Here is a 16202-nt window from a genome sequence, read left to right as displayed (position 1 = left end):
GACAACGCAAGTGTGAAAGAGGCCTAAGCCAAAACGACATGGCGCTGGCCACAGAGGTTGCCGCTATGTTTGTCTTAACCCCAAACAGACTTCCCAGCATTTCCTCAGGAAAGCATCTGCTTTACGCTCAATGGGATCCTTAACTGTGACGAATCCTCAAATGGTAGGAAAGTTTTGACAACTTTTGCCACCTGAACGTCAATCCTGTGGGTTTCATTAAAGATTTTAACTTTAGCTTGGTCAGCCTGTTTTTAAGCTCCTTAGACTCCCAGCCTTATTTCTGGATCCATCCATTATCATTTCTTTAATGTTTATGTGGAATTTTTTTTTGCATGTAGTTCCCCAAACATCTCATTTTGTACCGACCAGGGTTTTTGGACTTAAATAAATATTACTTTTCCTCTGAGGATATGGAGGAGTTAAGAGCTACTATGGGTATTTGAGTCTTCCACAATTCCCCCCTCTGACAATATATCATCTTCAATATTATGTCTAGAGGTGGAAGCCTCCTTGTCCATGTCCTCTGCATCAGAACCGACAACCTGGATTTTTTAGCAAGAGGCGTAGGAGGAACAGGCGTAAGGGAGACCAGGGAGGATTTAATTAACTTTGAATCATGGATTTAACCTCCAACAGGATAGATGGTTGCTCTTCCTTTACAAGCTCGCTAATGCAAGATTTGCAGTTTCTTTTTATAATTTACAGGGAGTCTTTTTGCGCATCTTGTGTATTTGGTTTTAACCTTAGACTCTAACTCCCTATAAAAAAAAAAAAAAAAGAAGAGCAACCAGGTATCAGAATTTTAGAAACAGAAAAAAGCTGATATTTTCCCCACAGGGGAACTCACAGTAGGAGTAGCTGAATTTGCATTTTCTATTTGACTTCCAGGGGCTTCAGGAGCAGACATGCTGCATCTCTGGGAGCAGGGAACAGTGGAGGCAGAAGCATATTGAATTACCTGCTCTTTTACTTTAAGAGAGGAGCCTGAAGTCTGAGGTGCCCCGTAGGGACAGGAAACACTGAAGGGTGAGAGTGGGTGGGGGCTTTTAAACTGCTTTTGCCCCTACAGAGGTCAAGGGGTCAATCTCAGGTATAGCAGTCATGGTGGATGAAATTGAAAAAAACCACAGTAAAGAAAAGTTTGATGTGAATAGATTTATTTTCATGAGCTGTGTGTAGAAAACTGCAAAACACCCAATTTAGCTGTCTGCCATCTTCTCCTGAGCCCTGAGAAAGCTTGCTTTTTTCTGGGCAATGCGGTCTCTCTTTTGTGCCAGAGACATTTTGGCACGATTCCACCTGGAATAGAAGGAGAATGGTTATTATAAGGATGCTGTGAGATGGAGCTGGATATTAAAGCTCATAAGGTCTGGCCTAGACACGGCAGAATTTTCAAAGATGTAGTGGGGATTCCAAACTGCAAATCTGTAACAATTCACAGAATACATGTGGATGGTTTTCAAAAATCCCATCTGCATGTACAAAGAAAAAAAATGCAAGGAAATACAAGCAAGCTGCAGATTTTCAAATAAACAGCATGCTCATTGTGGTGATGAGAATTAGCTGATTTTCACCATGCATTTTACCATTTGCAATGCCTAAAGTTGTCCACTCCTTACATTGATGGCCTATCCTTAGGATACAACCAATATCTGATCCTCAGGGGTCCAACACTGACGATCAGCTCTTCAAGAGTAGCTTTGGTACTACACTGTAGTGGATGGAGCTGGCTACTGCAGCCCTGCTCCCATTGAAGTGAATGGTAGCAGTGCTGCTGTAATCAGCTACCTCCACTCCACAATGTGCAGAGCTGCGTCATTCTGGCAAAAAAAATCTTCTAAACTTATCAGCAAGGGTGTCAATATAAAAAGGGCTGGACAACTCCTTTAAAGGTGAAATACATGAGCTTTCACAAAGTGTGAGAAAGTAATCTCAGGTCATATCTTATTCTTTCACATGTCACTGAATTCAAGGGCAAAATGGAAGACAAGGGAGCCAAAGGGAATAAGGTGTTGTATGTATACACATCATTTGCCATTAAAGGGTTTCTACCACTTCGTTTTCACATAATTAGCTTTCAGACACTAGCGATCCGCTAGTGTCTGCTCTACCGAACCATCCTAATATAATTGCTTTTGGGGCAGCCGTTTCGCAAAAAAAAGAACTTATATCGATATGCTAATGAGCCTCTAGGTGCTATGGGGGCGTCATTAGCACCTAGAGGCTCAGTCTACCTTCACAAAATGCCGCCGCCCAGCACGTCCCTCCAGCCCGCCCATCTCCTCCGTAATGCGATCCTCCCTGTGAGCGTATGTATTCGGCGCATGCGCAGTGAATGTCTGACCGCTTTCTGCTCAGACATATCCACTGCGCCGATTACATCATAGTGCTCCGAGGAACAGGCGCAGTGGAGATGTCTGTGCAGAAAGCGGTCAGACATTCACTGCGCATGCGCCGAATACAGACGCACACGGCGCATGCGCGAGAATTCGGAGGATCGCATTCCGGAGGAGATGGGCGGGCTGGAGGGACGCGCTGGGCGGCAGCATTTGCTAATGACACACCCATAGCACCTAGAGGCTCATTAGCATATCAATATAAGTTAATTTTTTAGCGAAACGGCTGCCCCAAAAGCTATTATATTAGGATTGTTTGGTAGAACAGACACTAGCGGATCGCTAGTGTCTGACAGCTAATTATGTGAAAACAAAGTGGTAGAAACCCTTTAATGTCCACGGATTGTTACAGGAACACCTAAAGGCAAATCATATAACCCATTATAGTTGGCGGATCCACCAGTGGCACGGGGCTATCATTCTGCAAAGCAAACCCCAAAGCCAAGTTTGATGAAATAGTCAGCCATAAAAAGTTACCTCTTCTTTTTGACTTCTCTCTCTGGTTTCTTTACATGGACTGGGTCTTCCCTGATAGTGGCGTGAGCCTTTTTGTACATCTCTTCCATCTGTCAAATCAAAGAATTGTGAGAAAAAGAGCAAGATCTGCAATCATGAAAGCGCATCATCATAGTGGTTTAGTTATATGGCTTTTTAATAATTTTACAGCTTAATATTTAGATTAACCATCTCATCGGTGTATAGAGCGACAAGAGTGCTGGGGTGAATGAGGATAAGGGTCCATTCACATGTCCACATCCATGCCACGATTTTGCGGAACGGGTGCAGACCCATTCATTTTCAATGGGGCCGGAATGTGCTGTCCGCATCCGCAAAAAAATAGAACATGTCCTATTCTTGTCCGCAACTGCGGACAAGATTAGGCATTTTCTATTATAGCGCCGGCGATGTGCGGTCCACAAATTGCGGAATGCACATTGCCAGTGTTTTGCGGATCCTAATGGTGCAGAATAAGTAAGGCCAAAATACACCAATGTTTCCATTTCTGGAGGTCAAGTACATAATTTTTAAAATCAAGAGAACAAAGGAAAAGGGGGACAAGAAAATAATCTTAAGTTTAGTAAAAAGTTGGAAAAGCCTCAAGTAATACAAGGCCTGTCACAAGGACTAAACTGAGGTGAAGTCTTACAGCCTACCAGTAATATAGAACAGAAGACCGGCACTTCACAGGTGGAATCTTCAAACTTTTATTTCAGCATAGGAGGAAATAGCACAGATGCGACACGTGTTTCGGCTCAGGTGTGAGCCTTTGTCAAGCATAATGAACTATTGCATGAAACACATTTAAATAGGCCGCCTACATGGGCGTCGAACGTGATGAAGTCACATCACCATGGGAACGGAGATACAAATCATAAGGTGCAACAATTCTCTACATTGTTGCAACAAGGTACTATGCTGTATGTGATACAATTACATCTTTAAGAGTATTACAGAAAAGAGAAATCAATAGACATGGGATACAATAAATCTAGAAATTACAATAAACATATTCAATGTAATGATAAATTTATTGAATATGTTTATTGTAATTTCTAGATTTATTGTATCCCATGTCTACTATTGATTTCTCTTTTCTGTAATACTCTTAAAGATGTAATTGTATCACATACAGCATAGTACCTTGTTGCAACAATGTAGAGAATTGTTGCACCTTATGATTTGTATCTCCGTTCCCATGGTGATGTGACTTCATCACGTTCGACGCCCATGTAGGCGGCCTATTTAAATGTGTTTCATGCAATAGTTCATTATGCTTGACAAAGGCTCACACCTGAGCCGAAACACGTGTCGCATCTGTGCTATTTCCTCCTATGCTGAAATAAAAGTTTGAAGATTCCACCTGTGAAGTGCCGGTCTTCTGTTCTATATTGTAAGTGGGCTTTTCATACCCTGGACGCGTGCACCACGACTCTGCCAGAGGAGTGCCGACTGCTTTCCCCTTTTTAGCCTACCAGTAATGACATGCCACATCAGCATCACCAACTGGTGGTGTCAAAGTACAGACCATGATTCAGGATAGCTGCATCAGTCATGCCGGTATGGCACATTATTACTGGCAGAAAACATTCTTAAGCCTGTGAATCTGAGTCGGATCAGCAAAATGACTAGGATTTTTTGCAGAAAGACTACAGTCTCGGTCAGGACTTACATTGCAGCTTTGTAAGTGCCATGTTCCGATTACGTTATATAGCAAAAGGAGATTTACAGTAGTACCAGCAACCTCCTAGGCTCCAGGGCCAAATATGGAGAGCAGAAGAGGTCTAGTCTACGACTTGAGGATTGCGGTTTGCAAGCATGCAGACCATGATACATATTACACAGAAGGCACATAAGTGTGCCTAACGAGTAAACCACACATACTTGGTCTGCTGTGATGCCATTCTTTATGTACTGAGAGAACTGCTTTTTGTATGCTTCCTCATCTTCCTCCATCAAGAGGCGCATGTACTCCGCCACGTTCTGGCCCAGTATGTGTTTGCGGTGGACTTCGGCATTGAACTCTTTGCTCTCCGAGTCGAAGCCGGGGAATCGTTTTGTGCTAAGGAAGAAAAATGAATTATGCAAGACATTGAGAGATATATACACAAGATTAGAAAACAGCAGTACTAAGACACTGTAGCTTCTATTTAGAACAAGTCACAATTTCTACAAAAACCATTGACATTAGGATGTAGAGAGTACATACATGTTTTTAAAGAGTGGCTTAAAGGGGTGGTGTAAGTATAGGTTTCTAACATAGCTGGACCTGTAAAGGGAAGATTACTTACCTGCTTCCTGGTGCCAGCTCCTCTTCCCACAGGCCTGCAATGCTCTAGGTCTAAAAACATCTGGTTTGACACCTGCACCCAATTACAGGCCACAGTGGTGACCAGCTCCCCTTACATCATGACAAGGAGACCGGTCACAGCCAGTGATTGGCTGCAGGCGATAAACTGGATGTTTTCAGCGAGGGAGCCCAGCGGATCATCAAAGGCTGAGAGAAGGAGCACTGAGCCAGTGCCAGGAAGCAGGTAAGTAACAGGTCTGGCCAAGGAACTGTCCAGACCTGTATCATTCCTGTTATCCCTCCTAGAAATGTATAGATCAACTGTGTTGGTTGGTCTTATAAAAAAAAAATTGTCACAAGTCAGCATTGGACAGTATCAAACTTTCAGAGGCGCACCATAACTGGTAACACCAATGGTCAATTTATTCACAAGTTTCTAGGAGGAATTAAAGGGACAGATCTAAGAAAAATTATGCAGAATATGGGGAATACAAGAGTCTGATACAGACCTGTCAGGAGAAGTAGCAGGTCCAATAAACACACACCTTCCATTACAAGTCTCATGACAAGTGACATGAAGCCATAAAAGCAAAGCATTCAGGAAATAAATCCCACGCTACTAATAGGTTAAAGTGGGTTCTCCAGGCTACAGCCGATTACCTATCCAATATCGCATCGGTGAGGGTCTGAAATCCAGCATACTTCTGATCAGCTGACGTGGCAGCCGCAGTATACGGAGCTGGAAGCAGATTGCTCCACACTCTGTAGTGGCCGGGCTACGGCAGCTTAGCCAACATTCAAATAAATTGAAGATAAACTTCAGTACACTGGAAACCAATACCTAGAGAACCCACTATTTCAGTCACCATTTTACAGCAGTGTAGCAATTTCACCGCTACCAGTATTGTTGGGTCCAGCTAAATTGAAGGAAGGACCTGCAAATAAAACTGCCCGCTGGGGTCGTGCAAAGGTCTGATGACATGCAAAGACCATCACTTAGGCCATACAGTGGCTTGAATGATAAGTGTGGTCAGCAGCTACTTCTACACCACTACAAGATACATTTGCACAGATTTCAATACTTTGAATTGTTCCTGATATTATATTTCCTATTGCCCAAAAATTTAATTCACATAAAATCACTTGCTACTAGGAGATACATCTTGGGACGATTCACGAATGGCTTGTAAGGCCCAGGCTACACTGGCTATGCATTTTAAGGGTGCAGCGACACAGGACAAACCACATGAATTGCATGTGGATCTGACTCCTATCTTCTGCTACGCAATGGGTGAATTCAGACTAAATTGACATGCTGCAGATTTTAAATCCACAATGCAGGTTCATTTTTATAACCGCATGGATCCATTGTACAAGCTCATCCATTTCGCCAGAACACATTAGGTTGCATGAAATCTCGAGGACGTCAACAACCCAAAAGGTCCACAGGAAGTAATGTACATGGACTAAACCTTCACCGACAGTAACTGGAGAAGTGTAGAGTAAGCATATGCTCACATGGGCCTTTTGCAGTGGCAAGAATACTTTTTAGTGTGAACATGCACTGAGGTTCAAACGGCAATCTAAACATTAAGTGTGAAACCTGAATTGCCACAATGGCCAAGGCATCTGGTAAAAGTGAACTTGACAATCAAATTATGACTCTAGCAGTATTGTGTTTTTCTGGGTAAATTGTGTTGTTTTTTGTGTACTTTACTCTTTAATTTCTAATTAATCTTATTTTGCTCCTGTTGTGAATGTGATTGGCTGCTGTTATGCCAAAATTTCCCCACTGAGGGACAATAAAGGGATTTTCTTCCTTTTGTAGCAGTCACACAATGTTACAATGTACACGTCGCCCGTTTTAGTTACAGCACTACCTACCTGTGGGGAATGGAGAGGCCACCATCAACAGCTCCCTTCAAAGCCCCAAATACTCTGTTTCCAGTTGTGGTTCTGGTCAGACCAGCGTCCAGGTAACAGGTGAATGCGCCAGGCTGTCCGTCGATGCTTTCCACATTATACTCGTCACCAGTAACTTCCACTTGGCCTTCATAGACCTTGTCAAGGCCGAACTTGTTTAGAAGCTAAAGGAAAGGCAACAGTCAGTACAGGACGGGTTATCTGTCCCTAGTCTTGATTCTTTAGACTGCAATGCCAAGATTCTGTCCTGAGACTAAGCCACGTTTTCTCCAACCTAAACTATGGAGTAAAAATTACCAATACTCTGGAAAGAAAAAAAGAAAAATCCACCTAGATGTGACACCACTGAGGGTCTGTCTGTCTTGATGCATGAAGCTGGAGCTACATGGCAGCTTAGGCCACAACAGGAGTGATGCAACTAAAGATCACTTTATAAATGCAGCCTAAAAATGGAACTCAATGGGCTTGCAGCATCCCCAAACTATTAAAAATCAGCAGTGCTAGATCTTTAATATTCTGGGGTGGCAGTAACAAGTTATGCAGCAGCCCTATTCAGTACCATCGTTTTGAGTTTGGCGGTGACAAGAGTGGTGTTACCACAGATAAAAGTTGCCATGTAAATCCAACCTAAATCACATTACAACTCCGCTAAAGGGTTTAGTCAGTAATCTGTGCTCATGAGCACATCCTAAGAAAGCTGGTTGTCGTAATATGTGACCTGTTGAATCTATACTGACAATCACAGACTGAGCCTCAACTTAAAAAAAAAAACTAAAAAATCTTAAAAGGGCTAACTGCTTTATGTACAATATCTACAAAGGAGTGAGAAGGGGAATACAGCAAACTACGAGGTATACTAAATTTTATTGCAGTGTGAAGCCTTGTTGCCATCTAGAAAAGTCTTCACCCAACCAAACTGCCATGCTCAGTCACAAATTGAAAGATTCTCGTGTCATAACCCTCCAGCTCCTGACATTATCTGGATGGCAAGTAGCCTTTACTAGCGAGCAGGTATGGCTTCACTGTGCAATAAATAGTATATTCATGAATTAGGGCTCTTTCACACTTGTGTTCTTTTCTTCCGGCATAGAGTTCCGTCGTCGGGGCTCTATGCCGGAAGAATCCTGATCAGTTTTATCCTAATGCATTCTGAATGGAGTGAAATCCGTTCAGGATGCATCAGGATGTCTTCAGTTCCGGAACGGAACGTTTTTTGGCCGGAGAAAATACCGCAGCATGCTGCGCTTTTTGCTCCGGCCAAAAATCCTGAAGACTTGCCGCAAGGCCGGATCCGGAATTAATGCCCATTGAAAGGCATGGATCCAGCCTTAAGCTAAACGTCGTTTCGGCGCATTGCCGGACCCGACATTTAGCTTTTTCTGAATGGTTACCATGGCTCCCAGGACGCTAAAGTCCTGGCAGCCATGGTAAAGTGTAGCGGGGAGCGGGGAAGCAGTATACTTACCGTCCGTGCGGCTCCTGGGGCGCTCCAGAGTGACGTCAGGGCGCCCCAAGCGCATGGATCACGTGATCGCATGGATCACATCATCCATGCGCATGGGGCGCTCTGACGTCATTCTGGAGCGCCCCGGGAGCCGCACGGACTGTAAGTATACTGCTCCCCCGCTTCCCGCATGGCAACCAGGACTTTAATAGCGTCCTGGCTGCCATAGTAACACTGAACGCATTTTGAAGACGGCTCAGTCTTCAAATGCCTTCAGTACACTTGCGTTTTTCCGGATCCGGCGTGTAATTCCGGCAAGTGGAGTACACGCCGGATCTGGACAACGCAAGTGTGAAAGAGGCCTTAGCTATATTCCTATGTGGAATTTTTCAAGTTTTATAGCAATATAGACTTTTTAAAGCATTTCCATGCCACCTATGCCAAAGACTCTGCATTTTGACTACTCCGTGAGCTGTGGACTTTAAAAGAAACATCTGGCAGCAGCATTGCACCAGAAAAAGCCATAAGTGTTAGAAAACCCAGTGGCTCACATTTACTAAAGTCAGTGCTCCTAGATCAGGGATCATTGACCTTCAGCACCTCAGTTGCTGTAAAACTCAATGTGAACATAGCTTTCTGGGAGTTGTAGTTGCAGAAGACCTGGAGTGCAGGAGGTTGCTGATCCCTGACCTAGACTTTGGTGTAAACTGTAGAGGACTTCGGCACTTCTAGGTTTTGAGAAACTGGCACCTAGCCCAACAATGGGGCATAGAACCGAATATGTTGATTCGTTCAAAATCTTTGTTAATAATGCTGTTTCCGTACAGCATTAAAATGTATTGGCTTCTTGGATTCTACGGATTTAAAAAACTGTTTAAAATAGGAATCCGAAGTGGGGTTTGGAACTAGCTGGTACCTCGGTACCAAAGCCCACTTCAGATTTTTCTGAAGTGTCACACAACTTCTGGCAAGACAAAGTTTGGCTCCACTGAGTCAATACACCTTTTAAAGCAGTACAGAAAAAAACATTAAAAACAAGATGTTTAACTGCAAGACTTGGGATCTATGATCTGAAAGTAGATTTGCTCAGGCCTAGTTTCAACATAAGGACTCATGCACACGGCCGTTCCGTGCATTAGGGACCGCAATTTTTACAAATGGCTCTGCATCCATGATGGGGGTGCACACAGCCGGTGCCAGTGTATTGCAGACCCACAATAAAAGGCCATGTGCATGAGGCCTAAGACGAATGTGTCTAGCTATACAACACATCTACCATTCAGCCTGAAGCTCAGTCATAAATTTTGTGCAGGTCTAAACAGCCTGGCTAAGTTTACAACACCTACACAGTGAGTAAATCCACCCAAGTGGGTGAATCCAGCTACTAACCCAAATTCATTCTTAAGACAGGTTGTCCGTTAGGTGGGAACACTATGGGGGGGTCTGACCACTGGTACACCCACAGATCCCAAAGTTAAAAGGAGCAGTGTCTCCGGCAGTCCCACAGAATTGAATGGCTGCCACTCCATTCTACAAAGCAACACTGGGCAATCAGGCACTACTTAATCTCATGGATAGGGGGACAAGCAACTCCCACAAGATAACACCGTTAATGCCTTCTGGAAGTGTAATCCAGCATCAGCCCACTGTAGTCAATACTAAATAGTTGTACTCCCATCGTTCGAGTGACATACCCTGCGGGCCATCAGCAGTCCTGTGCAGTAAGCTGCAGCATAGTTTGTCAGCCCAACCTTGATGCCATACTTGGCAAGCTCATGGGAGTATGCGGCACAGACGATTGTATCACCTTCAATCTTGGCATAAGCAATCTGCAAGAAAGAAGAGTCATATGTATAACGACCACCAGTCAGGTTTAAATACACATTTATTAGAGCAGCTCAGTCAAGTACAAGAATGTAATGCTTAAAGGGACTCTGTCACCACTTTCTAACCCCCCCTTTTAAAAGTATTGTTATCTCCATTGCGCCCCTGTGATTACAAAGGTGTTGTTAGAAGATAAATTCGCCGTCTCCTTTTGATAAAAAGAGCTTTTATCTAACCTGTCAATCTTCTTGATAAGGTGCCCAGGGCGTTTCTGTTGGTCTCAAGCTGCCGCCCGCCGCCGCCGCTGTTGGTGCCCAGCTCCTCCCCTGATGCTTTCAGCGCCGCCTGAATATAATGAAATACGCCTCCGGCTCTCGCTCAGTGCCCCCTCCTTTTAAAAGATCCCGCGCGTGCGCACAGGCCTGTGCCTGATGCGCCCGTGCGGACATTTACAATCAGCCTCATTGAGCGAAGTGCGCATGCGCGCACTTCGCTCAACCTCCTCATCAGACGAGCACTGCAGCCGGCCGGCTGCAGTGCTCGTCTGATGAGGAGGTTGAGCGAAGTGCGCGCATGCGCACTTCGCTCAATGAGGCTGATTGTAAATGTCCGCACGGGCGCATCAGGCACAGGCCTGTGCGCACGCGCGGGATCTTTTAAAAGGAGGGGGCACTGAGCGAGAGCCGGAGGCGTATTTCATTATATTCAGGCGGCGCTGAAAGCATCAGGGGAGGAGCTGGGCACCAACAGCGGCGGCGGCGGGCGGCAGCTTGAGACCAACAGAAACGCCCTGGGCACCTTATCAAGAAGATTGACAGGTTAGATAAAAGCTCTTTTTATCAAAAGGAGACGGCGAATTTATCTTCTAACAACACCTTTGTAATCACAGGGGCGCAATGGAGATAACAATACTTTTAAAAGGGGGGGTTAGAAAGTGGTGACAGAGTCCCTTTAATGCATCCTAGGTTTATAGGATGCCTTAATTCAGTACACAAATGGCAAGGGTTGCAATGAGTCCTGGTCACATATGAATCTGAAAATCAAGTTTCATGCAGCCTCTTACAGGTGTCTTCTCAATACAGGCTAAATTAGGGAATACTAGGGCATGCAGCCGTGTGGTACATTTATGCCGACTACATGGGCAGCCGTTTAATTGGCACATCTGTCCATACAGATGTCAGATGTTCTACGGTTGGGAGATCACCCTCAAAGCCACAGCTGCTTGTAAAGCTGCTCTACTCACGTGGCGCGACCATGTTGACATGACCGTCTATTTAGACAGCATCTATGGTCACTGCAGGGTCCGCACAGAACTTCCCACGGCTACAATAAGAGGTTGAAACTAGAGGAGCCATAACCGTAGAAATCAGCTTCATTCTAACCCCAATTGTCAACTACAGTGAACATTCACTTAAAAGGGTACTCCACCCAGAAGCCGGGGTGTGGATAGTCGCTTCTCTTTTTCACTCACTGATGTGACATCCTGTCAGACTCTTGATGCAGTGCGATCTCATTAGACCACCCTGCACCATAGCTTCTGATGGGACAGCATCTCACTCAGACCGGATTGAAATGCAGAAGAGCCCTCTCTGAAGTGACTGTTCTCTGCAGCGGTGTCTAAGGCTACTTTCACGCTAGCAGCATGGAAATCCAGCAGGCCGTTCCGTCAGGTGAACAGCCTGTCGTATCCGTGCTGCCGCTAGTGAACGTGTGCCCCCGGACTGCCGCTCCGTCCCTATTGACTAATGGGGGAGGGGCAGAGTAACAGCAAGAGGCTGCTGGAATAAATGTCAGACATGTAGTTTTATTCCGGCAGCCTCCGCTCCCATTATAGTCAATGGGGACGGAGCGGCAGTCTGGGGGCACACGTTCACTAGCAGCGGGACGGATCCGACGGAACAGCCTGCCGGAGGTCTGTGCCGCTAGTGTGAAAGTAGCTTTACTCGCATCTGAGCGAGTGGAAGTACGCCATTCCCAGGGAAGCATTTTCCCCAAACTCTGATTCACTGTCCTGTACTCACTGCATCAAGTACAGAAGCGTAGACCAGCAGTCGGGATGGAAGTCACAGAATCATTCACTATGATTTAGGGGTCAGATGGATAGACCACCCATAGCGGATCAGCAGGGGTCTGAAACCCTGCCAAGCCGTTTCATAGTTCTGGACCTACACAGCCCCGCCCAGAGGTCGTAATAACACCTGTACAAGCGTCAGATGCCTGCTCAGGCCAGTTTTATCCCAGTAAAAAGTCTAAGGCGTACAAATACGCCTTAGACTTTTCCCCCACATTTATTAGTGCAAGTATGAAGACAAGACCAGCACTCACTTTTTCTTGCGATTCATTAATGCTGTGAATGAGCATCTGTGCCAGAAATAACCAATAACAAAGCAAGGAGCTTTGTTATTGGTTGGTATAGGCACGCGCCAGAGCTATACAGGTCCTGCAGCAGGGAAGGAGGAGGGGCCGGCTCCTGGGGTAACTGTAGTAAGGAGAGTGGGGCGCGCTACCCGAGGACCTTGAGAAACATGACAGGGCTGCGGGAGAGGTCAGGAGCCGCAGACTCATGTGACTGGTCCCTGGTGACCCTGCTCCCCCTCCTTCCGTCACCCCACTGGGAAGAAGCTGAACAGACTCCGACTGATAGGATCTGTTCAGTTTCTGTTCGGGATCCCGTCTTTTTACCGGACACAAAAGTGCGGCATATAAGGCTTTTGTCCGGTCTTTTGAAAGAATCTGCTACAGAGGCTCCAAACGCAGCCTCCAACGCATTATGCATTTTAATTAAGGCTACTTTCACACTTGCGTTCGGAGCGGATCCGCTCCTATAATGCAAACTATGGTATCCGTTCAGAACGGATCCGTCTGCATTATATTTCAGAAAAAAATCTAAGTCTAAAAGTTAGTCAGACGGATCCGTCCTGACTTTGCATTGAAAGTCAATGGGGGACGGATCCGTTTGAAATTGCACCATATTGTGTCAATGTCAAACGGATCCGTCCCCATTGACTTACATTGTACGTCTGGACGGATCCGTTTGGCTCCGCACGGCCAGGCGGACACCCGAACGCTGCAAGCTGCAGTCAGACCCTCACCAATCTGATACTGGCTGATTATCCTAAGGACAGGCGACCCATAGAAAAGGATAACCCCTTTAAGCTCCGATACGTTTCTAGCTCCTCTGGGCTCCACATAATTCTCCACAAACAGACTCCCAGTCTCTGAGGTTCTTATCTTAGGAGAAAAAAAACAAAAAACACAGCCATGGAGAGAGAAGTAGGCGACGCCACACCAAACAGACTCACCTGGCAAATGATGTCTCTGTTGGTGACGCGGACAATCATCCTGTACTTTGGGGTGTTGTACTTGTTCTTGTCCTGGACAACCAGTCTCTTACGGGCAAAGTAGTCAGTCTTGCCCTCTGTAAAGAAAAAATAAAAATCAACGTTTTATGTAGGAACCAACATCTAAGATGTCACAAGACACCCTCCCCCACTCACCTCTCCTTCTGCGGAACTTGACCTGGTAGCGCTTGAAGTAAGCCTTGTTCTTCACAACTTTCACGAACCCCTAGAAGTATTACAAAGAAGTTAGTAACAATTTCCTTAAACTCATATGGACACCTAGAGTAGAATACAGTCTATGTGACCTGCGCAAGAAAGCCTTACACCTCATTCTAACCAATACTTATGATCAAAGGAACAGTAAGGCCGTGTTCACACTGCTCAAGTGACCATGTGCTTCTGGTGCATCCGCTGACTGTAGCCATAGAGGACCTTTCGCATGACAGGCCCTTTCAGCCTGTTCTTTCCTAGTAGACATCCGGGGACATACTACGGGTGCACACCTCCAATGTATAGGCCAAGTGCCACATGAACAGAGCCTAAGGCGTCACTAAAACCACAGCCACGTTCATGTCACGGTAATAACCTCTAATACATTTAGGCGCAGTTTAAACGTGTCATACAGTGGCACCTATAGGGCCCTAGTGCCAAGAACAGTATACACAATTACTGCCCGTTTACTGGACACATCTGCATGGAACAGCAGAGTCTACGGCACTATTCCATACCTTTCCGTGGCACGATATGGACACAGACTAGAAGGACCCTCGTTTGGCCTGTCTAATGTAACCCTATGCATGTGCACTCTAAGGGCTTCTGGTGCAAACCCTAAAAACACACATCACATACATGACCATAGTGCTTGGTTGCCCACAAACTGCGCCACTGCTCGTGTTATGGCCGCCATTTTTCCAGAGGCACAAATGACCCCCCAAGAAGAGATGAGCAAATCGACTCCAAAATCAAATCTGACCAGAAGTTTCCAAAAAACGTGGGACAATGCCAAACAGTTGGAGATTCAGGCTAATTAAGCACATTTTGTCTACTGGAAATGTGGCCTATATGCCAAAAGCGGACGGATCCCATTAGGGTCCATTCTCATGTCCGTATGTGTTTTGCGGATCCGCAAAACACAGACACCGGCAATGTGCGTGCCAGCACTCATAGAAAATGCCTTTTCTTGTCTGCAATTGCGAAGAATAGGACATGTTCTAGTCTACTTTTTTGGGAAACGGAAGTGCGGATGCGGACAGCACATTCCGGCCCTATTGAAAATGAACGGGTCCGCACCTGTAACGCAAAATTACAGTAAAGAGGGGTCCGGCAGTGCACGGCAGTATCCAGCTACCTCCAGAAGCCCACTGCTCCACTGGAACAGACTGCAGATGTGAACCCAGCCTTACCACCAGCAGCCATATAATGTCACTGTCACTTTAGTGCCAATGACGGCCTTGGTAATCTTAAACAGCTTGAAACGCGTTGCACACAGTCCTAGGAGACCCCAGAATTTGGCCAAATCAGAATTTACTAAGAAATGTGCTCATCGCTAATCCTAAGAAAATTTTTACTACTAATAGGAATCGATGAATGAAGAGCACAAGCGCCGCGCTCAGGTGTCAGGTGAGGTCCTGCAAATGTGACCAAGCACTGAAGCCCTAGTAGGGCCTAGTGGTATGTGTACCCCCCACCCAGGATCACAGACCACCTAACCTCTCCATAGATCACACTGAGAACACGGAATATACAGGTAATACAGACAGAATACACAGAATGCACACAGCAGTGTCAGCAGCCTGCCCTGCCCCCATGCAGCAGCCCCATAGACACCTCCACACAGAAGCCACTAGATTACAGAATGCTGCACACATGTCCCATAAACAGCAGCAGACAGCCGGGGCAGAAGTGCCCGAGCAGCGGCAGCAGGAGGCCACACAGCCGGCCGGCCCGACACCGCCGCAGCCATTAGGCCACGCTGGAGGCAGAGCGGACACCGGCACAATCTACTGTCATCCGCGTCTAAAATAGCGGCCCCGCGCCAGTAGAGCAGCGGGCACACAGCAGGGGACACTCAGACACCGATTGCCGGCGGTATCGAGCCGCGGTACTGACCATTTCGCCGGATTTTGTCCCGTCAAGGCTAGGACCGGAGAGTCACAGCGCTGGTTAGGGCGCTGGAGAACTGGGAAAAGGCCGTACAGAGTGCGCATGCTCAGTATGTAGGCTGCCGCGCAGGCCGATTGAGCGTTTCACAGAGGCAAGATGGGAAGCCACGTCTGATGAAAAGTGTGCGCTGCCTGAAGTGCTGCCATCCGGTGGTGGACTGCTTTATTACAATGTGTGTTAAAGCACTTTAGGAGAGATTTCTCAAAACTGGTGTAAAGGAGAACTGGCTTTTTACTTAGTGACCAATCAGATTCCGATTGCTGTGGAAATTGAAAGGTCTATTGTAATTATTTCCTATGGGCAACTAAGCCAGTTTTCCTTTA

General features: G+C 46.0%; 1 protein-coding gene across 1 annotated transcript; it reads right to left on the bottom strand.

Moving 5' to 3' along the window:
• Positions 1-1140: 1140 nt before the first annotated feature.
• RPL5 (ribosomal protein L5) lies at positions 1141-15958 on the bottom strand. Its single transcript, XM_040406690.1, has 8 exons — positions 15826-15958; positions 13873-13942; positions 13678-13793; positions 10246-10380; positions 7069-7271; positions 4779-4956; positions 2874-2962; positions 1141-1299 (listed from the first exon to the last, which is right to left on the bottom strand). The coding sequence occupies exons 1-8, from the start codon at positions 15826-15828 to the stop codon at positions 1200-1202; spliced, it is 894 nt and encodes a 297-aa protein (XP_040262624.1). The 5' UTR covers positions 15829-15958; the 3' UTR covers positions 1141-1199.
• Positions 15959-16202: the final 244 nt, after the last annotated feature.

The sequence above is a fragment of the Bufo bufo genome, chromosome 9 (assembly GCF_905171765.1).
Source record: "Bufo bufo chromosome 9, aBufBuf1.1, whole genome shotgun sequence".
Taxonomy (NCBI): domain Eukaryota; kingdom Metazoa; phylum Chordata; class Amphibia; order Anura; family Bufonidae; genus Bufo; species Bufo bufo.
Note: the sequence above shows the minus strand (reverse complement) of the source record. Positions and strands in the feature narration are given on the sequence as shown.